At 46.5% G+C, this 26,352-nt stretch overlaps 2 protein-coding genes and 1 long non-coding RNA gene across 11 annotated transcripts in view; 2 read left to right on the top strand and 1 right to left on the bottom strand.

Moving 5' to 3' along the window:
- LOC112551317 overlaps nt 1-19,701 on the bottom strand; it is a 51,684-nt gene extending 31,983 nt beyond the window's left edge. The window contains exons 1-2 of one of the 2 annotated variants that reach the window (XR_003095607.1): nt 19,643-19,701; nt 6,221-6,294 (exon numbers count right to left, since the gene is read on the bottom strand). This is a non-coding gene — a long non-coding RNA (uncharacterized LOC112551317). The remainder of the gene's footprint in view (nt 1-6,220; nt 6,295-19,642) is intronic. The other variant, XR_003095606.1, reaches the window with a different exon arrangement.
- On the top strand, nt 1,640-15,498 carry LOC102374422 (aquaporin-8-like). Its single transcript, XM_025211654.1, has 5 exons — nt 1,640-1,993; nt 3,142-3,267; nt 7,020-7,244; nt 13,027-13,161; nt 13,969-15,498. Exons 1-5 carry the CDS (start codon nt 1,713-1,715, stop codon nt 14,009-14,011), a joined length of 810 nt encoding a protein of 269 aa, XP_025067439.1. The 5' UTR covers nt 1,640-1,712; the 3' UTR covers nt 14,012-15,498.
- The window catches only part of LOC102372575 (cytochrome P450 2C5-like), a 13,031-nt gene continuing 6,360 nt past the window's right edge, over nt 19,682-26,352 (top strand). The window contains exons 1-6 of one of the 8 annotated variants that reach the window (XM_014522945.2): nt 19,682-19,733; nt 21,530-21,719; nt 22,313-22,472; nt 23,868-24,017; nt 25,226-25,386; nt 25,904-26,080. In XM_014522945.2, the coding sequence (XP_014378431.1) occupies nt 21,543-21,719; nt 22,313-22,472; nt 23,868-24,017; nt 25,226-25,386; nt 25,904-26,080 (825 nt within the window). In that variant the 5' untranslated portion in view covers nt 19,682-19,733; nt 21,530-21,542. The other 7 variants (XM_014522943.2, XM_014522944.2, XM_006030086.3 and 4 more) reach the window with 7 other exon arrangements.

The raw sequence follows: 26,352 nt of genomic DNA, 5'->3' as shown, positions 1-26,352 counted from the left end.
CCCCCCACCTGGCAGCACTGGGTGAGCACCAGGGCTATTTTTTATAAAGTACCGAGCTGGGGTGGAGGAGCAGGCAGGGGTCCAGAGGGGCTGGCAGGGGCCCTCCCATGGTCCCCTCCCCACACCCCTCCTCCCCCACCCCTAGTACTTACCAGCTCTGAGTCAGCTGCAGCTCCCTGCTACAGCCACCAGGGACCGCCCGAATCATCAAAGCTCTCCGAATCTTTTCTGAAGATTCGGAGAGCTTTGAATCAATTCGGACCTTTAAATTGGTTCCCTGATTTGATTTGGATTCAGAGGTTTGGCCACCAAATCGGGCCAAATCTCTTCTGAATATAATCGCCACCCGAAGCTTTGCACAGCCCTATTGTATGGGTACCAAACTACAAATGGGTCATAACTGTCAAGAGTAAACACTTCTGTGGCTGAAAAATTGACATCTGGCCACAAACAGTGAAAATTCTGTCCTCACTGGACAAAATCGTGTAACTACTGGGTGCTGTATTTGGCTACATCCTTGCTGCACTTGGGGAAGGAAAAGGAGGAAAGCTAAAGTTGATTTGAAGCTACCTTTGCCCTCTGTATGCTGAAACAACAGGAAGCCTGTCTGGCCCCCTATGTCATTGGTTTAAACTGGTTTAGGGCATTCTGATGCAGCTTTTGCTTGTCGACAAGACCTCACCCTCTATTTGCCATGAGCCTCTAAAAACAAAGGACAACCACAATTCTCTGCAGCCACCTTTATCTGCCTCTGACACCAATGACCGAGAGCAAGACTAGTACAGAGCCCTAAAGCCCCTGTGTGGAGAGCTCAGGAGCCTGTTTCCATGGCAGTAAGGCTTTTTTTCCACTGCCAAACAGCTTAGATTGAGTTTAGTGCAACCAAAAAAATCAGTCCCCTATATTTCTTTGTTTTCTACTGCAATCCCAGCTGAAACCTCGTTATGGCAGAACAGATGAAAGATCTATTTAACCTACAGAACCAAATTAAACAGGAACAAACCAGCCATGAGTAAATTCAGTTGCAATTTAGAAGATGGTTTTTGTGAGGTTCTGGAACAGATTCCTAATCACAGTAGTGGCAAGCACGAAAATTAACTACTTTTAGGATGGAGCTTGATCAGTTTAATAAAGGAAACTCTTTGGCGTGGATGCTTGTGAAAGGTGGAGACTGGACTTGATGGGCTCCTATACATGTGCAGGGAGCCTGCTCCGATGTACTGGGAATCTAGTACTTTGGAGTGGACTCGAATAATCGTTTGATGAGCTTTAGTTCAAAGTGCCCCACTGCCATTTTTCAGTGTGGGGACGCTGATACATATGCTGCTCGGGCATTTTTAGTTAGCATGACTTGCTAATAAAAGCACCCCTCTCCCCTCCCCACACTGCCCGTAGCATGTATAAAAGTGCCCGATGAGTCAGTTCTGTGTTTCTAGAAATCACTCCATGTTACAGGTGATTGGAAAGGAAAGCTCAGCACTTCAGCACATTTTGTTTCAGTCTTTGTTTTATCTCCTTTCTGCTACTGTGGGCAGAAGGGAGGCATGGCCCCTCCTAAGGCCCTCTGGGGAGAACAGGAAAAACACATAGATTACAATGGATGGGTTCATTCCCAATGTAAGGTCCTCTATGCTGCTGGTCAGAGTGGGGAAATAACACCTTTTTTCCTTCTCCCCCAATAGGCATCATCTCAGGTGCCAGACGTCCCAAGGATGGTTCTTCTCACCAAAACATATTCATTGGAGACAGAAATGGAGAATGTAGGAGCAACCTCCATCCTTGCCCAAGCAGAGCCTGGGAAAGAGCCAGAGGATCGGACCATCTTTGAGAAGTATGCCCAGCCCTGCCTGGCTGAGCTGATGGGCAGCACCTTGTTTGTGGCAGCCGCGTGTCTTTCTGTGATCACCAACCCTGAGGGGGCAGGGCCCATGGGGCCAGCTCTTGCTCATGGATTTTCGCTGGGGATCATGGTAGCAGTTTTGGGGAAAATAAGGTATGGGGCAGTTGTCTCCTCTTCTGCAGGTAGGATGGGTACATAGACATAGTCCATAATCAAGTCAAATCAGGCTATGTAATCAAACCTGAACCACTACTTAACGGTCTGTGCTCTATTAGACCCTGATCCTGCAGTGACCTATAGCCAGATCTTATTCCACTTATGAAGCACCTACGTAAACTCAGGGGGGCTTCATGCAACCATAGTTCAGCCTGCAAAAAACAGTTAATGCACCTACTTTTGTAATGTGTCTTTGTCTCAGCCTGAACACCAGATCACAATAATCAACGAGCAGGAGGAAGACCCACTCACCTTCTGCACTCATGTCTTTTCAGGCTCTTAATCAGAGTAGAAAGAGGATTGCAGTCCAACACCTGAGTCCACTTAGCACCTACTCACTGCTCCACAAGGAGGTGGTGCACTATTGTGAACCTATCCCACCCAGAAAGATGCATAACTCCACATTAAATCCTAGAAATGTTAGTCAGAAAATTATAGTTAGCCACCTTTTGATCCCAGAGAAAGCAGGAGGCCTTCCTAGTTTTAGGTGAAGGGAGCTTAAACAGGAATCATGGAAGGTGCTCTTGGCCCTGACTAAGTCAAGGGCTGGAGCTTGGGTAGGTTGTGGAGAACTGGAAGATGCCGGTGTTTTTTCAGGACTTACTCTGAGACTAGGTTCTGCTTCAGTCGGCATCCTGGTTCCATCTGCCTGCAAGTTATATACGCGTCTCTTAGGAGGACGATTCTCCGCAGCCTCAGTGGAGATTACAAATCAGTGCTTCAAGCGCTACCACTAGGAGCTATTCACTATAATTTGTCACTCACGGTTAGATGTACCCCTCACCCATAATGGATTGCAAACCAGTACATTTCACCTCATGAGACCAAGAGATAAAAGCTCTCAGAGGGGAAAGGAAGGGAGGGGATTTACTCATAAATCCAGAATGAATTAGTCTGAGGATCTGGCAAAAAGTATCTGTCAGGGACCCGTTTTCTATCACCAGGATGTTGAGAGTGGCATAGACCTCCATGCATAGGCTCTGCATGCTCAGGGCACTGCATCCTAACCTACTGGAGGTGTCCCTGTCACTCAGTATCCTGCCTCGTGGTTGGTGTGGGCACAATTGACCCCTTTCCTTTTGCAGTGGTGGCCATTTCAACCCAGCTGTTACCCTGGCCGCTCTGGCTGCAGGAGGCCTTTCCCCACTTCTCCTTCTCCCATATTGGCTGTGTCAGCTATCAGGAGGAATGCTAGGAGCTCTTTTGGCCAAGGTAAGTGGAAAGCACAAAAGCAGACACTGGCATAGCTGCTAGCTGGAAGATCAGATGTGTCGCAGAAAGGAGATCCCAGTGCTTGAGAAGGGAAAGCACAGAAAATACTTTAACAAAGTTGTTTGAGGTGCTTTGGTACTTGAGAGAAATCCCAAACTCTCCAGTGGTATGGTTTTGAGACCAAGTAAGTACCAGGGAAATGCGCCAGCCATGTCACTACTAAAGCAACCAAGACCTGCAGAACCTTAGCTCCTTGGGTTTCATTTCTCAGTAAAGAAGGCAACATAAATCAAACTGGTAAACCAGGTCCAGTCCCCTGCCCTGGTATCTCCTGCATGCAGGTGTAGCATTGACAGCAGCAATGCAGAATCGCCAATCTGCTCTTCACCTCTGTACTTGTGAAGGTTATGTTCCATCCTATTTATGCCTTGCTGATAATCTGTTAAATGTGTGGCCTGGAGAGCTGTGCTCTTCAGCACAGCAGTAGAAAACCTTGTGTGTTTGTGCTGTCACAGTCTTCCCAATTCTAAGAAAAGAAAACAGGCCCATCACTTAGGAGATGCCTGATGATTAGTGACAGGGTAGGAGGTGTTGTCTTCTGCAGGCCACCCCATGACAGTGGGTAATTTAATCCTCATCTGAAATGATTCTCCAAGATCCTTCACCTGTCGCTAGTTTGTGAGCAGCCTTTGAAACAAGAACTGTTTGGAGGAGATGCCTGGGTCACATGACATTTCTGTTCTGGGGCTGAAGTAATGTAATTCTGGAAAACAGGTGTCCAGTCTAATGCTGATTGCAATCAGAAATTAAAAATTGCTTTCCTGGTGTGTTCCAGCATTCACTTCAAAATGTAGCCACAACCTTCCCTGCCAAGTGACTTGTTCTGTAGAGATTTCCTGGAGATCAAGTGTGTGAGACAGATGAATGCTGGCAGACAGAAGTCACAAAGCATGGCAAGCAAACATCTAAAGAGCGTGTTGTGTCCCCTCCCTCCCCCCAGCCACAATATCTACACAAATCAAAACACCAGCTGCATAACCCATGGGAGGGATGGATCACCCCTATGTCCTGGTTTCAGTCTTACAAAGTGAGAGCTATAGTCCCCACTCTCATACTCCTGCTTTGTATAGGCAAAAATGACAATACAAAGGCTTTGATTTGGGTTATATAGAGCCTGGTTTAAGCTGACTCCAGGTATGTACAACAGTTGTAAAACTAGTGGATTTCTCTCCTGAGGATTATACCCAGCAGAAAGGGGATCCTTCAGTGATAAAAGGACAGCAGGATGGTCTTATTCTCTCCTGCTTCCTACCTAGGAAATAGGGAAGATGGTGGAGGTGTGGCCAGGGACAGGAAAGGTTTTTAGGGAAGAGCAGAGCTGTGGCTTGAGTACACTGATCTGAATTTCCAGGCTGCTGGACAGCTCCGTGGCTGCTACAAAGCAACATCAATTTGAACAGCCCGTGATCCCTGGACACTTCCAGGGTCCACTGCAATGCTCAACAGCCACCACTGCCTCGCTCTCTCTTCCCCTCCTCTGCTCAACTGCAGCCAGAATCAGGACCAAAGTACAAGGCAAGAGAGACTCAGGATGGACTCTTTAGCAGCACCTATTATGAAAATTGTTTAATTGATCATCCTCAAAATCTGGGGTCTTAAAATTTCTCACAGTCCCAGCAAAAATTTCACACAGTCCCAGCAAAGAAGGCCTGAATTCACCATAGCATTACCTCATATTGTCTTATGTATAAAACATACAGGCCATACCTATCTATTGCAACCTTGTTCCACTTCCAACACTTTGGAAAACTAGTTTTCAGAGTGTGGGCTTTCTCATAGGTGCTTGGTCCAGCGCAAAACCAATTTCACATCAGCACCCATCCAGGACAGCTGGCTCAGAATATCCCCATCCTGAGCTCAGCAACTGAAAACTGGTTTGGAATGGGAGTGACTGGATTTGATAGGTAGGTCAGCAACTAGGATTGAAAAAGCCTATTATGGCAGTGAGGCCATGTGTAGAGGGCCAACACAGCAAACATTGCATAAACCATGTTACATCTTCCACTGCCTTGTGCAGAGCAAGTTTAACTGAGCCACCCAGCTTACACGTAATAGAGTGGATGCAATGTGGAATGGAAGTGCATCCTCTGAGCCTCTCTGAATGCCAGCGGAGCATTTCTATCTGCGATATGCTGAGACCACACTGTACCATCTTGGGATCCACACAGGGACAGAAGGTCCTGAGAACAGCGCCCACATCAAGCCCTGGTCTCAGGCCCTGGAAGCATTTGGCAGGGTATGGAGGTATCCAGGGCTGGCTCCTGACTTTAGAGAAGAGCTATGAAGGAAAGGTTATTCAAAAGCACCTTCCAATGTCACCCCATGCAAGTTCCACCGTGGTGCCCAATCTTATTTGCCTTAGCAAAGGTCAGTATCCAAGGTGCCACAATGTGCACACAGAGTACAATATTACCTAGGGAAGAACATCACACTAGAAGTCAGGCAGCCTGGAGGCACTCTGGTAAGTACTTGAGACTTAGGAGTGCTGGTTCAGAGCTTGCCTTTGCTACAGATGCCTTGAGAATGACTCTCCCCTTTGCCCTGGTAATGGAGGATCTTGCTCTCTGTTTTGTTAAATGATACAGACAACAAGAGTAAAACCTTTGGGACAGAGCTCCATCTTCAGCTTCCTCTGTGCAAAAATGAAGTTTATTTCCTACCTATGGGGATTTTTTACCATCTTTAATTTTCTCTGAGCCTGATGAAGAGCATGAGAGCCCAAAATCTTGCAGAAAAAGACAATTTTTTTTTGTGATTTCTTAGTTGGTCTAATAAAAGGTATCATCTCTGAACCAAAAGTTCGAAATTTTTGCATTTCTTTTGGTCCACTGAGGCATTTGGTCAAAAGCATGTTCACAATGTGGACACCAGAGGGCAGAGTAATCCAAGTACCTGAAAACTGCTGGTGAATGAACCCAATAATTCACTGTGATGTGTCTGCTTTATTTTCCGTGTTCAACATGGCTCTAGAAAAAAGCAGAACAGGGTCAAGAACATATCACAGGGAGACAGCTTCCCAGCTTACAGGCCTCCTTGTTCCACTCCCCTCCACATGCAGATGCACTTGGTATTAACACGGCATTAACTATCAGCTGTTCATAGCAGGGCACAACACTGTCACCAGCATGCAGTCCTTGCCTTTCCTGTGCGCTCTCATTCATACACAACAGCAGCCAGCCTTGTTTTGGGGAATGCACACCCCTCCAGTCAGCCTGCATGGGGTACTTGGTTCTTTCCAGTGCCCTAACTATTAAAGTTTAGATTTCCCCCCCTCCTACAAACCTGAAAAGCAAAGGGCTACAGTAGCCATTCAAACAGAACAGCACCTGGGAGAGTGTGCCTTGTATCCTTTGTTTCAGGGGTATAGGTCATAGCTGTGTTGGCCTAAGGACAGAGGCAGACAAGGTTCTTTGGGTAAATCCAATATCACTTCTTAGACCAACTCAAATAGTTTGGAAATACTTCTTTGCAAGCTTTTGGGTACAAATACCCTTTGTCAGGCTGAGAAAGCATCTGCAGATAAAGCCTTTGTCAGCCTGATAAAAGGTATTTGTACCTGAAAGCTTGCAAAGAAGAATTTTTTCAACTATTTGAGCTGGTCTAATAAAAGATATTAGATTTACCTAAAGAACCTTGTCTGGTTGTATCCTTTGTTGTTATTTGTATTTCCTTCTCTCCTTTCTGGGATGTGGTGTGGAGAACAGAGCATGGTGCCAGAAGCAATTTTCTTCAACCGGACTGGAGGGGGCTGCATGGTGCAAGACGGCAGCACAGTGGGGATGGCTGTCTGTGCAGAGCTGACGCTCTCGTTTCTCCTCCTCCTCGCTGTCCTGATGGGAAGCCTGGCTGAGCACAGCAAGACTCCACTGGCTCCATTCTGCATTGGCTTTGCCCTTGCCACAGGTATCCTAGTCAGGTAAGGGCCTTGCTATATATTGTACTTTGAGCTGTTTAAATACAATCGGTATTAGTGCTAGCTCAAGTTTGGAGAAGTTGGACCTTAAGGCTAAAAACCTTCTCTGACTGTTCCCCCACCTGCACAGCTAAGACTTGCCACTAGAGGGCTGGCAAGCAGGGGCCTGACTAGGTGTGAGTTGCTTTTACATGGCTGGTGAGCCAGGACAGACTTCTATCCCTGTTCGAGGTGGGGGTATGCAAGCGATTGGGGAAGCGGGGTAAAGAACATAAAGCTGGGAGGTGAAGAGTAAATGGGATGGGAGTGGGTAATGAAATATGAGGTGGAAAAGAAATAGGGAGTGGGGGAAGGATAGTGAAATGAAGGAAGTCAGACACTGAAGGATAAAATAAAAAGCAATAAAAAGAATTTAAGAGGAAGGAACTGAAGAAGGTTTCATATTTTAATAAACTGGGATTTTGAGGTGCGGGGGTGCTGGTCATGCTTCCCAAGGTAGGTGGGAGCTGGGAGCAGTGATGGAAGGCACTTTTGGGGGAAGCCACTGGCCTTGACCTGGGAAGGAAGCCCCAGCTGATGGGCACCCAATCCACCTTGTTCTCCCTGGGAAGAGCTTGTTCTCCCCCCATCCTCCCTAGAGTCCACTCCTGGATCCCTCTGTACCCTGTGACATGGCTACCTGGCATATACTCTGCAGGCAGTTTGCACAGGTTTGCACCCCTGGGAGTGGGAAGGACACACCCCCAGAGGCAGAAGGAGGAGTTGGTTTGGTGCCAGAACTGGCAATGGTTGGCAGTGCATCCAGGGATTCTGGAGGATTGCAATTTGGGTGGCTCATCTGTGGGGAGTGAATCATATAGAAATTAAGGGCTGGAAGGGACCCGAAAGATCACTGAGTCCAACCCCCCTGCTCTGGGCAGGAATACTGCTGAGATCAAGTGATCCCAGCAAGGTGTTTGTCCAGTCTCCTCTTGAAGACTTGCAAGGTTGGGGACTGCACCACCTTCTTGGGAAGTCTATTCCAGATTCTGGTCACCTTTACTGTAATGAAGTTCTTCCTTACATCCACCCTGAAACCAGCCTCTAACAGTTTATGGCCATTGCTCCTTTTCCTTTTCTGGGGTGCCCTAGTGAGCAGTTTGTCTCCCAGCTCCCAATATTCACCCCTTACATACTTATAGATGGCCACCAAGTCCCCCCTTAGTCTTCTCTTCCCCAGGCTGACCAGCCTCGTCCCCCCTTAGTCTTCTCTTCCCCAGGTTGACCAGCCTGCAGATCCCACAGTCTTTCCTCATAAGGCTTGTCCTCTAGGCCCCTAATTATTCTTGTGGCCTTTCTCTGGACCCTTTCAAGATTCTCCACATCTTTTTTTGAAGTGCAGTGCCCAGAGCTGGACACAGTACTGCAGCTGGGGTCTCACCAGTGCCAAGTAGAGAGGAAGTATCACTCCCTTAGCCCTGCCTGTGACACTGGCTAATGCATCCCAGAATGCTATTACCTCAGTTGACAACAGCATTGCATTTGTGGCTCATGTTCATCTTGTGATCAACCATAACCCCGAGGTTCCTTTTAGCCATCATGGCCAGGATATCTCCTTCAAACCTATATTCATGTCTCTGGTTACTTCTCCCCAGATAAAGCACTCTGCATTTATCCTTATCGACCTGCATCTGATTCCGTTTTGCCCACCTTTCCAGCTTATCTAGGTCCTCTTGGATTTGCATCCAATCCCCTAGCATGACCACTTTTCTCCATAACTTAGTATCATCCACAAGTTTGGCCAGCGTGCTTTCTACATCCTCATCTAAATTGTCGATAAAGATGCACAGAACTGGGAACCAAACCCTATGGGACACCACTGGCCACCTACTGCCAACATAACAGGGCAAAACAGCACTGTTTGGTTTCGACTTCCATTTCACCATTTCAAATGGACAGTGGTTTTGTTTTGCTGTTTCGAAGCACTGTTCCATTTAATTTTGTCAAAACTGTTTCACTGTTTCAACGCGTTTCGACATTTTGCCCATAGGCTATAATGGGGAATCATGAAAATGCCTATAACTTTGTCATTTTTTGCCTGATTTGGATAAAAGCTGTAGGGATAATAGCCCCCTCTGAGGGCATGAAGCTTGCTACGTTTCAAGAAGATAGGTGCAGGGGTTTCTGGGAAACTGCACCTCAAACTGTTCAAAGCAAAACTCTTGTCACTTGCCAGCAGTGGCAGCATGCTGTCATCCCGTCCACAGATCCAGGGGCCTGTGCCCCCCGGGAGGGCTGTGGGGATGGGCCAGACTCTTCCCAGGGGACACAGGCCCCCAGATCTGCGTGTGGGATGACAGCAGGCTGCTGCTGCTGGCTAGGATCAGTGCTTGGCGCAGCCTGCGCGGAGAAGACTGGTGCTGCCACTGGCCCCAGCTGGCAGCAGCAGCCTGCTGTTATGCCACATGCAGATCTGAGGGCCCGCGCCCCCTGGGAGGGCTGTGCCAGGTTCTTCCCAGCCCTCGGCACGTGTTGCACCGGGAAGAACCCAGTGCTGGTGCTGACCTCAGCCAGCAGTAGCAGCATGCTGTCATCCCGTGTGCAGATCTGGGGGCCTGTGTCCCCTGGGAGACGTCTGCACAGCCCCACAGCCCTCCCTCTATACACTCGTATACATACGCATATTTATAAATGTAGTCGGGAATGGGGATGCACGGAGTATGCTTTGAGAGTGACCCCCTTACCCAGGACCCCGAGATCCTTAAGGTAAGCCACTAGGCCCACAGGGTGATCCCGTGCAGGCCTCCAGTAGGTAAGTATCAGATTCCCAATATAATGCTCAACAAATTAAGCAACAAGAAAAGTAGACTCCAATGAAAATAACAACCGTAAAATTCTTTACCAGCTAAAATATAACATAACTCACACAGTGCAACCAGTTTACAAAATATTAGGTGCACCTCCCACCCGGTTCTCTGAAAGGAGGGGGGTTGGGAGGTCCCTTTTATCCGGCCCCTCCCCTGTGAAGCCCCTATTCCCTGAACTCACAGTTGTCCTGAGCAGGGATGAGGTAGGCTTGTTTTCCCCCCTTGTGGACCTGGCTGCTGCTCTGGTGTGTCGCAGGGGGTTCCTTCTTCATAGGCTGGGGTCCAGCCCGGGGCACCTCCAAGGCCCCGTCTTCTGTTGAGGTGAGGGATGGGGCTCTGCCCACCTTTTCTAGGCCCAGGCCCAGTGTCCCTTTGGGAGGAAAGGGACTAGCGATGCTTCAAGAGCGCCTTAGGGCAGATGCCCTTTGACGAGGCCCAAGCGGTCTCTCACCGCTCCCAGGGCCAAGGCTTTGTGCGCCAGGGTGTACACCATGTGGGGCCTGAGCAGGCTCTCCCTGCTCCCAGGTCTGAGGCAGTGGCTTCTCCAGTGACGTCTTCAGGAGCCTAGAGCTATCGCCTGCTGGGGCAGGTCTCCCGAGCTTTTCTCAGCTCTGCTCTTCTTCTCATCCCTCACTGGTCTTGATGACTCTGAAACTCATGCTAAGCTCGGGCCTACTCACAAAAGTTAAAGTACAGAATACTGATGCTAACTGCATCATGCAAGAGGATGCGAGTTCAAGGCTAGGACATCTGCGAAGGAAAAATGAAGTATCTCTTCCAGCTTATCTTGCTATATTCAGGATGGTTTCAAGCAGACTCTTAGTTGTCTGGTGTGTAACCATATGAAATGTCTGTCTTTGATTAATTAGTATGGTAAATATTTCTTTTGCGACCAACTCGTGTTTATATGCAGGAAGAGACATTCTCCATACGTGATCGATGTCTCCTCCTGATTTAGTATGTTTTTCCTGGCTGTTAATCAGTTTCTTGATATGATCCAAACTGGATAACCTGTTGTTGCTGAAGGAGGTAACTCATGAGTGACAAGAGACTTGACTTCTGTCACTCGTTGAATGAGGTGTCATGTCAGTCTCTAGGCTAGTCCAGAATCCTAGGCTTTCTCAGGAAGATCTCACAGACTAGGTTTTTATTAGCTAACAGTCTGGTCTCCCAGCCGAACATGCTGTTCTTTTATAGCCGTCCGGCACCCTCTTCTGATTGGTGGAAGAAATTCCACCAGTGGCTCAGCATCCTGCTCAAGCTGGCAAGCTGCACGCAAGCCAAGCCGCAGCCAGCGTGCCCACTACAATGGGCACTTATACACATGTTCGGGGCGGGCGCCACTTCAATTAAAGCACCACATGCTCCCTGTATCAGCATCCCCACGCTTAAAAATGGAAGTGGGGGCCCTTGAAGTAAAGCTCATTCAATGAGTTTTAGTTCAAGCATCCCCACTGCCATTTTAACTGTAGGGACACTGATACACGAGATGCAGGAAGCTGCTGGAGTGCGGCGGTTGCCATGCTCCAGCAGACTCGACTGAATCTGCTCTGACGCACTGGAATTCCAGCACACCGGAGCAGCCTCTGTGCTCATGTATAGGCGCCCTGTATGCTGGGTGATTTCACAGTATTACCACCACTCACAAGCTTATTTTGTTTCATAATATCGGGCTACTTTTTTTGAGTCATGATAACAGAACCTTCCAGTTTTCATTTATTTACTCACTTGCTTAAAAAAAAAGAAGGAAGAGGGTACTGCACCTGGGGAGGAAGAACCAGCAGCAGACCTACAGGCTGGGGAACTCCCTTCTCATCAGCGCAGAGGCAGAGAAGGATCTAGGAGTCATTATTGAGGCCAAAATGAACATGGGCCGACAGTGTGGGGACGCGGTCAGGAAGGCCAACCACCCCTTGTCATGCATCCACAGATGCATCTCAAGCAGGTCCAAGGAGGTGATCCTCCCCCTCTATGCGGCACTGGTCAGGCCGCAGCTGGAGTACTGGGTCCAGTTCTGGGAGCCGCACTTCAAGAGGGGCGTGGACATCATGGAGAGGGTCCAGAGGAGGGCCACCCGCATGATCAGGGGGCAGCAGGGCAGGCCCTACGAGGAGCAGCAACAGGCCCTGAACCTGTTCAGCCTCCACAAGAGAAGGCTGAGGGGGGATCTAGTGGCCGTTTACAAACTAGTCAGGGGGGACCAGCGGGCCTGGGAGGAGGCCCTGTTCCCCCGAGCACTACCGGGAGTGACTAGAAATAATGGTCACAAGCTGGTAGAGGGTAGATTCAGGCTAGACATCCGGAGGCGCTACTTCACTGTCAGGGCGGCTAGGATCTGGAACCAACGTCCAAGAGAAGTGGTGCTGGCTCCTACCCCGGGGGGCTTTAAAAGGAGGCTGGATGACCACCTTGCCAGGGTCATTTGCCCCCAGTACTCTTTCCTGCCATGGCAGGGGGGTGGACTTGATGATCTGCTCAGGTCCCTTCTGACTCTACCTACTATGAAACTATGAAGAAAGACTCTTACATTTTGCTTTTGAAATAGAGCTTGAAAAATGTGACTTTGAAAAGCTGAATTCCAGGAAACAAAAATATGATTTTTTAAGAAGGGTTGAAGTATTGTTGTAGCTGTGATGGTCCAGTGAGTATGCAAGTCAGGGTTTTGTTTTTGTTTTTTGGTAACATCTTTTATGGGATCAACTAAATATTTGGAAGAGATGTTAGACAAGCTTTAAATTGGCCCGGTAAAAGATATTACCAAAACCCCAGACCTGACTTCAAATTTGAGCACTAGGGGACAGCAATATTGATTTCACTCAACTATCTGCAAGACAAGGGTTTAAACAGAGAGGAATGGGTCCTCCAAGCCTGGTTTAAACAGAGTTTGTTTGTTTTTTAATCCTGTGGACCGTATGCATGTCTCTGCTTTCTACTTTCAGTGGCTCCATCTCTGGATCTTGCCTTAATCCAGCTCGGGCCTTTGGTCCTGCTTTAATATCCACTCACTGGGACAACCACTGGGTATACTGGATTGGACCACTCACAAGTGCTGTCCTGGCCTCTGTGCTGTACAGGTGTGTAAAGGATCCATCATGCTTAGCCCTTTGAGTAAGGCCATGCTTAGTGAGCTGTGTAAATAGAGATTATGTACGTGAAAAGTTTCTCTGTAGCCTATTCCTGTTTCCCACCTTCCTAAAGTTATAGGGCTACTCTAAAAGGTAACTGCAGAAAGTGGCTTCTTCTCCTTCAGATCGGCTCCCATATGTAGTGACAATAAGATGTGGCTACTTTACTAAATAAACTGCAACTTCCTTTATAATCATGCTACCCACTCGAGCTAGCAAAGTGATGGAAAAAGAGAGTGCAGACACAAGTGACAATTTTCACCTGATCTAGCCACAGAAAGCAGATAATACTCATGACCAAACACCAGTGCATAGCTGCAAACAGCTTAAAAAATGGGCGATTGCGTGAAAGTCTGACCCCTCACTGCAGGTGGTATCAGATAAAGAGGTTACAAAATGTAGGCTTTTGTAACTTGTATCTGGCAGAGCTCCCACCCTGTCTCCATTTTCAGAATGGGAGCGGGGGAAAGGGAGCAGAGGGAGTTCAGTCTGGGGGGTTTTGAGAATCAAACATTGAAAATCAAACATTTTCATGTTTGATTTTCATGTTTGAAAATTTGAAAATCAAACATTTTCTTTCATAAACAATTCAATGAAATTGACCGGAATTCAAAACTGTAGTTTTTGGTCAAGAAAAACTTTTTTGGCTAAAGAATATATTCGACTGAAAAAATTTATCCATCTCTATTAATGATGTTGATGTGATGTGTCCTTGTTTTCCTGATGTCTGTGGAAGTCTATTTTATACCTTTCTAGGATTGTATTGGCAGGAAGATCTCACAGGCTGTTCCTGAAATGAAATAAGAGATTACCTGGGTATATGCTCCAGGTTCTCTGTGAAGCTGTGGGGAAAAAACAACCCTCTCCAATAGCCATCACAGGAAAATCTGCACTAAGAAGACCATTACCAGATCACTTCACAAAGTTTCAGTGGTACAATATATACAGAGTATTCAGCATTTCTGATATAATTTGGGCCACATACTATACCTTGTGATTTCTAAATTGAATCCATAAACAACAGTTTGGACTATTCATTAGTCAGATATTCCAAGGCACAAATGGCATAGAGGCGCCTAACTCCCAGTGAAAATCAATGGGAATTGAGATGCCTAACAGTCATTTCTGCTTTTGAAAATCTTCTTTTGAGTGCCTGAAATGAGGTATTCATTTAATTTCTTTTCTGGATGCCCTAATAGAATGAATTATCTTTTTCCTAAAAGCAAATTGGGTTTTGTTCTGACCTCTTAGACTGGCATAACTCTAACGATACTAATAGAGCTGCTCTTCATCTGTTTATACCCGAGTATAAAGGCAGATTTCTGGCCCCAAGTTTTCTGATGAAATTAAAAAAAAAAAAATGTTCTCCTTTGCATACTGGACAATTCCTTTAACTAAGTCTATTTTACAGATTAAAGATGAAGGGGAGTTACTTATAGCAAACTGTAATTTCAGAGGTCAAATCCAAAACTTTACAATCATTGTAAGTGTAAAGATTTTTTTGCTCCATTTGCTATTTTTTTGAGCTCTTAAAATTCAAAATACTTTTTGTTTATCCTAGTATGTTAATTATAACCCTTGATAATATTTTAAAAAGCATTGTGTTTAATTTTGACATTCAGACTATCTATCATTCAAAACTGTTATAATAATGAAAAAGCATGATCCTGACATGTTAGCGGAGTCAAGTGTATGTGCCAATAAAAGTGGGATCTGATGAATTTTGGGTTTGTGAGTTAGTTCTGGATCTATCTGAACTCTGCCTATCAAAGAAGCAGTTTCACAATGGAGTTAATGTTTTACTAAAAGCAGTTTACTAAGCAATCACTTTATGATTGGTATTGCAAGCTTTCTTCAAAATGCAGTTATCACCAAAATGGCAGTAAATCATACCAGCTAGTGCCCTCACCAGAAAATGGGAAACTGCATTACTTCAGCTTGGTTCCTTTGATGGATAACACTTCCCACTTGAAAGCACTGAGTCACAGGGTTTAAAAAAAACAAATGCATCTTGGGAGGGACATTTGTACATTTGAGAAAGCCAGCAACTAATACCAGCAAATCAAAGAGAATCACTAGGTAGAATCATATCCCCACTGGGTCTTGTCATTATCTCTGTCCCCCTCTCACAGATGTGTGAAACTTGTGGGGCAATGCATTCTAGCACTGGCCCCTTCCCTCCTCCACTGCAGCTCATGCAGCATCTTGACCTGGGTAGGTAGAGTCCAAAGGTCAGACAGATCCATCTCCCACCCTTGTTGAGCCCCAGCTCAAGTCTGGGATCGTGCCCGGTATGCAAAAGCCAATAAAGATACCAGGGGTGAAAGTATAAAGATTTATTGCTAGCAATACAAGGTGCAAGCGGAATAATTTCACGTAACAAGCACACAGAGTCTTAATTATGAGCATCTTTTGTACAGCAGTATTGGACCTTCATAAGCATTCTTGTTTGCTAATTGGTTATAAGGGAGTGACGCAAGGAGTTCTTTACTGAGCATGTCTCTATACCTGTGTTTTAGCCATGTATCTCATTTCCATACATGTATGTTTCATTAGCATACTTTCTCCCCACCTAGGGGTGTGAATCTTAATATTTAAATCAGCTCTTTGCCCTACTCCACTAATTCTGTTTTTGTTTTCAAGTCTCCTTTATCTAAGACTGTCTTCTCCTTATCATTGCAGTTGGGCATTAGTTACAGAACAGAGACTTTTGCTTGGGCTATGTGTAGTGGTTTCTAGGTCAAACCTGACACCCTCAGGATTATGTTGCCCTAGGAACCCCACCATTTATCCTAACTCAAGTGACCACAGCTCTTATGCTGGCAAGGAGGCCCTTACCAAAATCCCTGAGCTAAATTGCTGCTCTCTCTAGTGATTTCATAGATTCCATAGACATTAGGGCTGGAAGGGACCTCATGAGATCATCGGGTCCAGCCCCCTGCCCCAGGGGCAGGAAGTCAGCTGGGGTCAGGTCATCCCAGCAAGATAAGCATCCAAGTGTTTCTTAAAGGTATCCAGAGTAGGTGCTTGCACCACTTCTGGGGGGAGTCTATTCCACACTCTGGAGACTTGGACGGTAAATAAGTTTTTCCTTATGTCCAGTCTAAAATGGTCTTCCAGCAGTTTGTGACCATTAGACCTTGTCTTCCCTTGGGGTGGCCTGGTGAACAGACGTTCTCCCAGTTCCTGAAGCACACCCCGATGTACTTATAGGCTGCCACCAAGTCACCCCAATGGAGCTAGTGTATTAGAATGGTGTGCTGGGTGCTTGCCAGGGGCCATAAACTACGGGCCACCACTGCCATCCAAGAGGAGAGAGGGGAAAAAAAGAGGGGAGGGACTGTGTTGCCAATGTGGGGTGGGATGGGGCAAAGAGAAGGTAAAAACAGCATTTGCCATAGAGGAGGGAGGAAAGAGAAAGGGTGGGAGAGAGTAAGCTGTGACTGCCTTAGGGAAAGGGAGAGGGAAAGAGCAGGGAGGGCTTTGGAAGTGATCAGTGTCACTTGTAAATCAAGGGAAATGGTTCTGCCACTCTATTCAGCACTGGTGAGGCCTCACCCAGCGTCCTGTGGCCAGTTTTGGGCCCCACACTTAAAGAAGTGTGAAAGAGTCCAGCAAAGAGCGACAAAAATGATTAAGGGCCTAGGAAACAAGATTTGTGAGGAGACACTGAAAGAGCTAGGGTTATTTAGTCAGGAGAAGAGAAGACTGGGGCAGGGGGATTTGGTAACAGTCTTCAAATACTTGAAGGGTGATTACAAAGAAGATGGAGATGGGCTTTTCTCCGTGTCTGTAGGGAACAGGATTAGGAGCAATGGCCTTAAGATTCAGCAGGGGAAATTTAGGTTAGAGATTAAGAAAAACTTTTTCAGATAAGCCTGTGGTGGTGAGCTGAAATAATGTCTGCAGCATAAGTAGCAGAACCTCAGGTATGATTCCAGCCCATCCATTACAGCCTAGTCTAGTCCAGGACTAACAAGATCCTTGGTGCTATCTTCTTCTTCCTTACAGTGGAGTATCACCATTGATTTCAACACCAAGCCTAGAAGTGAAACAACACACAATGTGTTCTCCATTATACACATCTTGTACTGCACAGCAACAGTATGAATGCTGCTACAGGAAACACAGCATTTCCCTCCCTTCCTTACACTGTTTCCTTCAGGCATTAACTAGACTGATTCAGGACCAAAGTCTGGAATTTGCCTTTTAATTATGGAAAAGAAAACCAGATCCTTTCCACATGAATTTTAGGTAATAGACGCTCTAGAAGAGAAAGCAGTGCCAGAGATTTTGGAAGCTGGGGTCTAGTTCTGGCCCTGCTACATACTCCCTGTGTGACCCTGGACAAGTCATCTCACCTACCATTAATACTCAATTCCCTACCTGAACCATGGGGACAGTGAGATTTGCTACTCCTCACCCAGCCTGTGTGGTGTATTTACACTGCAATCTCTCCAGGGTACAGTGTCTCTTGCTATATGCGGTTCTGGTTGAGTCACCTTGGTGTTAAGGTAACAGGCTGGACCAACACACTTTCTTTTAGGTGATTTTCATCTGTACTTAAATCTGCAAATAAAGCTTGTTTTCCTAAGAGATTTAGTGTCATTTTGGAAAGCCTACTCCAGATCTTCCCTCCCAGAGGGACCTGCAAGCTGCAGAAGGCTAAGTATTCAGTGTGCTTATTTTGCTTTAAAAATGCCATGGCTGAAGGACCCCCTCAAGCACAGCGAAGAAGACAAGCTGTAATGTGTGTTCATGACCCACCCAGGGGGACGATTGGGAGACTGGAACAGAACAGCAGATGCCAATGTCCTAAAGGTCATGTCTTTTCGCCTTTTGTTCTGCAGTATGATGAGTGGTTCACTGTCGGTTTTCCTCTGAGAAACAAGTGTTCTCAGCTGTCGTTTCAGCTCTATCTTGGCAGGGGGAAATTGGTTGGATTGCAACTCTTCACAACTGGCAACCGAGACAAAGCAGTTCACAAGGCAACCAAGCAATTGCTTTAGAGCTCTACAAATCTCGTTTCTCTATTTGACTCTTCTATGGAAAGCGATACTCTGGCTGCAGAGATTAGACAGAAAAATCTCCTGTAGCACTGGAAGAAACCATCTACCACAATACATTTGGGTGAGACATAAAATCCTGACTTAAAAGGTTGGGTCCCTTTATCTGCAGCAGATTGGTAGGGCCATGGAAACTGTACTGCTCTTGTTTATTGTGTGAGAAGCCAGCACGTGAAAGGACTTGAAGTCAGGGTTGTGCCAGGCGGTACAACACATCTTGTTGCTACTCAAGGAGAGGTAAGATCTGCTCTTGGGATCCCGCTCTGTTACCTGTAGGAGGCAACATGCATCTATTAGACAGAGCCCATCCCAAAGCCATTGTGGAGGTAGGTGAAGTCCTGCCAGGCCACGTGTACTGGGTTGATGACTTTCCCTGTTAAGTTGTCATAAAGCACAGGGTGTTGAGGGGCGAGGAGGGGAGTGTTTCAGTTTACTCCAGGCAAGCTTGCCCCAGCGCTCTCGGGGGGATGGACTAATGGCTCATTTCTGTCCCAGCACAAGAGAATGCCCCGCCAAGGGGTTTTGCCTGTTTCCTCAGCCCTTCCACCAACTTTTGACAGTAAACTCTTGTCTCGTAAGGCTGGTAGCAGTAATCTTTAATAACTAGTATCCTGACTAGTATATTATGACTGGGGTTGGCAACCTAGGGCTTCCATTAGTAAGTTTTGCTAACTAAGTTTGGGTGAGAATGCACCATCTAGTGACAGAATATTTACCAACTTCTGCCTCTGGCCCACTTCAAGACTGAGCTGTGTTAATTCAGCCTGCTGCTGGGGAAAGATTGCCAACTCAAAATGTAGACCATTTATTGTGCTATAATATGCTTTTTTGACATGGAAAAAAAATGTCCTGAGGTTTGTGGAAATCCATGAATCATTGCTCACTGGTTAAGTCAGGCAATATCCCTGTGAGAGAGAAGTCAGAATAGCAGGTGCTGAGCAAAAGTTACTTGCCAGGTTGATTGTAATGAATTGCATGGAACCAGACCCCCAATTCCTGGTCAGGAGGGAGAGGGCTATCTGTCTCCACCTGAGAAGGGTGATGGTAAAAGCCCTGAGATCTGAGTAGGTGCCCTTGAAGCAGCCATGGTGGGATCACAGGTGTAGCTAACTATGGGAATGTGATCATTGCAACAGTTTTGTCTGTTGACACTGTCCAAAAGAAAACATTTTGCTTCAAAATCAAAAAATGTCAGCAAGATTGAAATTTTCCTGTGAAAAAACTTCCTTGTAGGCCTTGATCTTAAATGAGTTAAGCACTAGCAACCCAGCGGGCACTGCCCTCAAGGATCCTGTTCCAGGATCAGAGTCTGGCAAACAATACATGAGATTTGACAGATAAGAATAAATAGAAAGGGCACTGACCGGAAGTCATAGACCGGAAGGGAAGGAAAATACCCATCACACTTCCAGAGCAGCATCTCACTCAGGATTGGAGGAAGGAGGCTGCCCAGAGGTATTTCCGGGGGCAGAGGGGGGTCAGTCCCCTGCAGTCTGCAGGGAGAGGGGAGCAGCTGAGCGTCCCACAGGCAAGGGCTGCGGAACAGGGCAGGAATGATCCTGGGCAGGAGGTAGGCAGAGGCCTGCAGGCATGGGGCTGGTGATAATCTCCGGAGGGGAGCTGCAGCTGAGGAGCCGGAGAGAGGGAGTCCACAAGGCCTGTGATAATCTCTGGAGCAGAGTTTTCAACAGAGGATCCGGAGGAGGGGCCTGAGAGAAATTACGGTCACAGGTAGAGCCGTCCTGCACATGGGGGAGACCCCAAGGAGACTGTGAATATTCACAGGGGTGCAGGGCAGGCCGGCACATAACAAAGACTAGACTAAGGGATTTTCTTGATCTTTGTGATTGGGATTTTGAGAACCTGATCCTGGGTAAAGGGGGACATGGACTGAGCCCGACAAAGAGGCTGAGAGCAGCCTGGGTTTTCCTTGGGTTGGTTTTTTTTTTTGCCTTTTGATATTTGAGCACAGGCCAAGATCAGCCCTGGAAGGGTGTACCTAATCAAGACCAAAGGTCACCCTAGGGTAGAGGGCCAAATAAGACCACAATACATAGCACTGTGACCTGGCTGCAGAAGGATGTTGTGAGTACCATCTGGAGAGGCTAGGCTGGGGTAAAGGGGAGGTTTGAAGCCCAACAGAAGAAACTGGGATCAAGACCAGGCAGGATCATGGCAGGCAGTGCCTCCTGGGAATATATTTCATCAAAGTCGTGGCAGGAGAGAAAATGTAAGCCCAACTTCTTGGCAGACCGGGTGATCCACAGCTGAGGTCCACCCTGTCACCTCCTGTAGGTAAATGAACTCAGGGCAGTGGTAGCAAGCCCTACAACACACATAGCCATCACAGGCACAATCTGAGAGATAGGTAGGGATGGATTGGGTGGGGGTGGGGGGAGTTCAGTGGTGTGGTCACACACTCCTTTGATTTTTCTTCCCTATAGCTTACCTAAGGATGGGTGGTTGGAGCCTGAGCCCTGGGTGCTTAGTAAAAGATGGTGCTGTAATGGAGCAGGGGGTCCAGAATGGAGGGGAGTGTGGATCAAGGCTCCCATCACTCAGAGCAGGGTCAGGAGTTCCTATGTCAGCCCCCCACTGCTAGGGGAGGTACAAGGTGTCACTGCCAAGAGCCAAGTTAACTCTTCCCTGGCTCTGCAGGCACTGCTGAATTAAGGACTTTGGATCCTCATGCAGCATAAAACTGAAGAAGTTGTGAGGCCTAGGGATGGGTAACCTCTTTTTTTGATGGGAACATCTCTTCTCACAGCCATCACATGCCAAGCCTTGAACACCCTCTGCTTTTACACCTGCATCCATGGCCTTTGTGACCTGATCATAAAAGGCAATCAGGTTGGTCTGACATGACCTGCCCCTAATAAATCCATGCTGATTGCCCCTGAGCATCATCTCAGATGCCGGCCCATCACAAATGTGCTCCTTGATGATCTTCTCAAAGAGCTTCCCCAGGAAGCTGCATTATCTATGTGATAATGCAGCACACCGTCTGCAGCCCCTTCTCAAAATCCTAGATCTCCCAGGTCAGACAGGGGTAGGGTGGGTGGAAATAAAATGTTAACTTCTGATGTGGTCATTGACCAGAAATAAGAAATCATTAACCCCAGGACTTTGACCTCTCAGCGCTTTGCGGAAGGAGATTAATGGAAGGAGAGAACAAGAGGCAGTTAGCTACAGATTTCATTCTGGGCTTCCTAACTATTGTAATAAAGTTCCTTTGCCATCCTTCCCCCAAGGTGACAGACAAGAATGGATGCTGGGACAACAGGGATCCTGATTCTTCTTCTCCTTATTTTTGTCCTGTGCTACTTGGTCTTGGAAATTAACAGGAAAAGAGCCCAACTCCCTGCAGGACCAGCACCGTGGCCCGTTTTGGGGAACCTATGGCAGACAGATGTCTTCCCCCTGCGTAAGCATTATCCGAAGGTAAGGGGCCTCTTGAAGGGTTGTCTGAAGTTCCTGTTGTTGGGAGAGACCAGGAAAGTTCTTAGTTTAGAGCAGAAGGGGAATCGTATAAGGCTCAGTGCATCAAAATGCCTCTGGCAAGCAGGCCTGATTTAGAGTTTCCACCAAACACACACTCCCAACAGTAGTGAGAGAACTCTTCTGGGCAGCAGAGGAAATAGTAAGGCAGGTACTGATGATTTGGCCCTCCCTTATTCAGGATATCTTTATGAATATATGCAATGAATATTCCAGACTGATATGTAAAGGTGGCTTTATTTCAACAGCTGAGGCATTTCAATTTGGTGATTTGGTCAGTTCAAATGCATAGGGGTCACCTCAGCACTTATTTCTGTGCCAAACCATTAACCCCAGTACGTAAATAATGCAGAGATTAACCCTTAGTGGATACCCCTCCATTAAAGTTTTACTTGTTACAAGCTTTATGCTCTCTTAGCTCTTCCTCAGCAGCCTACCCTCTTAAACTCAGGTTCATGGCTCAGGGGGAGATCTGTGCTCTAAGAGCAGATTATTTTTGGCAAGCAAATCTCATCATCTCTGTGATTTGCCCCCAGTTTATCAAGAAATATGGACCAGTATTCACTGTGTGGCTGGGATCAAAGCCAGCTGTGGTGCTCTGTGGGTATGAAGTGATGAAAGATGCTCTGGTGGGTCATGCTGAAGAATTTGGTGGGCGCCCTGACCTACCCTTTCCACGGAGATTGATGGAAGAAGGTATTTGTGTCTGTCTTCCTGATTATGTTATTACTTAATGTATCACACATTTGAGGTGCTAAGATCTGATAATTCCTGAAAGCTGAGGACAAAAAATGATGGCTTGATGGTATGGCTCAATGGTTAGGACACTAGCCCTAGGAAATGATTTCATTTCACAGGAGATAAAATGAGCCAATGTTTTACTTATTGTATTTATTTATCAGATTTCTACACCCCACACGGACTCAAGGCAGCTTACAATATATGACAAAAGTTCTAGAAATGGAATAAAATATTAAAACACAAAGATACAACCAAACTCCTCACCCCAAATTCCGTCATTTCAAATCCATTCACCTTTTGTGGGTTTTCACTGATTTATTTTCCACGGGAAACGGAAATATCCATGTTTTTTTCCCCTGTTTTTTCCATATGAAACAGAAAACCCTGATCCCTGCAGCTCAGGGAGCTGGAGCAGGCAGCCAGGTGCAACTCAGGCTAGTTGCACCTGGGGGTCCCCTCTAGTACGCTTCATCCATAAAAGGAAGTAACATTTCTTTTTCTCTCTCTCCCATCCTCCAAATATTTCTCTTCCTCCTACCTGCTCCCACTCCCCTGCTTTACACACTGAAGGGTTGCCTCCCTCCCCACCCCAGCCAATGAAACACATTGTTATTGTTTAGACTTTGAATAATAAGCAACACAGTATTCCCAACATCCACCTCTCTGACTCTGCCAAAGAGCACTCATGAGTGGCATCAAGCTTCAGCAGCACCTCACCTAGGTGCCTGTCGCAGGGCAGCTTGCAGTCTTTTTAATGGGCCCTGAGTTGGCTAGGCCCAACTCTTCCAGCTCGGCTGGACATGTGGTATGCCTGGTGCTCTGTGTCCCGTGCTCAGCCCCTGGAGTAGGATGGCTATAAATATGAGCAGCCCATGAGGGAGCAGCAGCAGTCTGCAGCCAGGGGCAGCTTAGGTTCTTTACAGTCTTTTCCCCAAGTTTTTGAGAAGTGAATTTTAAAAACCTGTCTGTACTGTAAATACGCTAAAAAAACAAAAAACCCCCCAAAACCCAAAAAACAAAAACAAAAGAAAAAGAACATTGTTTGACTGTACAGGGACGCTCTACTTTCTCAGCTATGACATAAAAGCACAGGCCACCTAAAACTGGAGGCACTGAGGAAATGAAACAACTACAGACCCAAACAGACTTCCACACAGGTTGAGTTTCGGCTCTTTTGTCCTGGTTTACCAGGGACCACGTTCTATCTGGTCCAACACACACAAAATGTTTTGCACCCAAATGATCTTCTGCAAGTAAACATTTCTGGAAGCAGAAGTGTAGACCTCTCTCTTTCCAATAATCCGATATGAGTTTTGGTACAGTGTGAGCTTCCTGGCTGTGTCTTTACAGAGATTGACCCCAACAGCGATTTGACATGGCGAGAACTCCGCAGGTTCACACTCACTACGTTGCGGGAGTTTGGGATGGGCAAGAGAACAATGTCAGAGCGAATACAGAAAGAGGCTCATTTCCTGGTGGAGGCTGTGGCAGACACGAAAGGTCATTTGAATCCTATTTATTTCAATACAGTGGTGCAAATAAGATACAGAGTAGCATCATGGTCCAACAATTGTTGCAAAAAATACCTAATAAAGGTTGATGTGATAGACCTTCACAGGAACAGTGACTTACTTCTGCTGCAGTTATAGACTGCTGTGGGCCGACTTGAAAACCTGATAGAAAGACTACAGTGCTTTGAGTCAGGCTTTTAGCTACTATTCCCTACTTTAAATTGCTTACATAGACTAGTTGCAGTGTCACTGATTTTGGCCAGAGAGAGGCTAGATGCAGCTGGAAGGACTGGGGTTAGATACCAAAGCTCTCAGCTAAATATCAGCGGACTTGGGGAACTCTTACAGAAGGATCAATGGAAAAGAAAGCTGAAGCTAACATCCACAGGAAAAAGGGAAGAAAAAACATATTGCCCAATAGTACCAATTGCTGAAGGCTTTTGCCTTCAAAACTCTGGGAGCACTCAGGACCCTGTAAGGAGCTTTTGGGAGGTGGCACAGGTAACATGCACATTGCCCATATCTAAAGAGTGGACCAATATTTTCTCTCAGATTAGTCCCTTTTGGTTGTTCCTTTAATGTGATATAAGACTGAAGTCTTTATGAGAGAAACAGCACAATTTATATGCATTCTGACAATAAAAATGGTGTCCCAGCCCTTCACAGTGAGAGTGCTTAGAAATGTACACTAAGTGCAGAGGCAGGAGTTAAACACCTACATATACCACACATTGATCAGTTCTGGGATGGTTGATGGGTTCCTTCTTTCCTCCCTGGGAGGAGAGGAGCAGGTTTGCTTTGAAGATCCAGACATAAGAAATGGGCCTCGTGGATGCCTGCAAGAGGGAGGCTGCCTGGATACCAGCTCATGATAGTATGGGATGGTAGGCCTAAGGATCCTGGTGGTGGAAGAGAAAGGATATCTTTGTGCCCATTATAAAGCCTGCCAGGGCAGGGAACATTTAATTATAGTAGGAAGTAAAACTCAGTTCATTAAAAGCTACTGGACGGGGGTTTTTTGTCATGGCATTTTTTTAAACTATGGGTTACCACAGAGATGAGTTAAAAAGGGGAAGGGTATAGGAAGGCCGTATATTTGTTTAAAGGGGACTGGGAGGAACATGGCTATACATGAAGCAGAGATGCATGATATGTTTGACACCATTATATTTTTCCTGGTCTCCTTGGATGATGCAGGGGAGCTTTTTGAGCCAAAGATGACCCTCATACATGCTGTATCCAATGTGATATGTTCTGTTGTATTTGGGAGCCGTTTCAACTACAAAGACAAAGCCTTCCTGGAGCTTTTGGACACTATAACAAATTACATCAATTATTTTAACTCTCCCATTGCAAAGGTATGTGCCACACCACTCTCAACTCATGGGGACATCTCTGCGTTCTGAATCTGTCTCTCTATTCAGCATGTAGGGAAGTCAGTGCAAACTTTCCTTATCTTAGTGAAAGTCTGGTTGCATATTAGGGACTGATCCAAACAGTCCTTCCATCAAGTGAGAGCCTAACGGACATCCTGGGAAGTCTTTTTAATTCAGACAGCAGTTGGTGGGACTTGACCAGCTGCTAAGAACTGAGCATTTTCATGTTCTGTCCTGAGTTGGGATTTTCCACCCCTGAATCTGTGAATCAGTTGTGAATCAGTTGCTGCTGTAGAATACAGGGCTAGGATGTTTGCAAGTGGTTGTTGAGATGAAGAGCCTGCACTTTTAATGGCTGTTTGAGTTTATGGATCAGGGGTGGAAGCAAGCATAATTCTGAATGAGAGGACAATAATCAAGAGCAACCTCAACACTTTGGGGGTAGAACTGGAGATATGCTCTGATTATATGGCAAATTTCAGACTTCTTCTCTTCACAGCTGTACGGTATCTTTCCTGGCATCATGTGTTATTTGCCTGGAGTACACAGTAGAGTCCTCACTGAGTGTGAGAAACTGAAGAACTTTATCCGAGAAACAGTGGAATTTCATAAGCGTACTCTGGATCCAGCCTCACCTCGTGACTACATTGATTGTTTCCTCATAAAGTCAGAGAAGGTAAAATGAGGAATAAAAATCACAGGGTCATTTCTGACTCCAATGACAGCAGCCACGAGGAATGGGCATTTGTCTGACTTGTAAATGTTGTGCCCACACTTAGATCCTTGTTGATTCATAGATTCATAGATGTTAGGGTCGGAAGGGACCTCAATAGATCATAGAGTCCGACCCCCTGCATAGGCAGGAAAGAGTGCTGGGTTTAGATGACCCCAGCTAGATGCCTATCTAACCTTCTCTTGAAGACCCCCAGGGAAGGGGAGGGCACCAGC

Source organism: Alligator sinensis, unplaced genomic scaffold, assembly GCF_000455745.1.
Source record: "Alligator sinensis unplaced genomic scaffold, ASM45574v1 scaffold584_1, whole genome shotgun sequence".
Lineage (NCBI taxonomy): Eukaryota > Metazoa > Chordata > Crocodylia > Alligatoridae > Alligator > Alligator sinensis.
Note: the sequence above shows the minus strand (reverse complement) of the source record. Positions and strands in the feature narration are given on the sequence as shown.

What these genes read in the sequence shown, in the direction of transcription:
- LOC102374422 (XM_025211654.1), top strand. Translation starts at nt 1,713, where the DNA reads ATGGTTCTTCTCACCAAAACATATTCATTGGAGACAGAAATGGAGAAT. An exon ending in GCCACAGGTATCCTAGTCAG is followed by an intron (nt 7,245 to 13,026) that starts GTAAGGGCCTTG and finishes TTCTACTTTCAG; the next exon opens with TGGCTCCATCTCTGGATCTT. An exon ending in CTGGCCTCTGTGCTGTACAG is followed by an intron (nt 13,162 to 13,968) that starts GTGTGTAAAGGA and finishes ATACCTTTCTAG; the next exon opens with GATTGTATTGGCAGGAAGAT.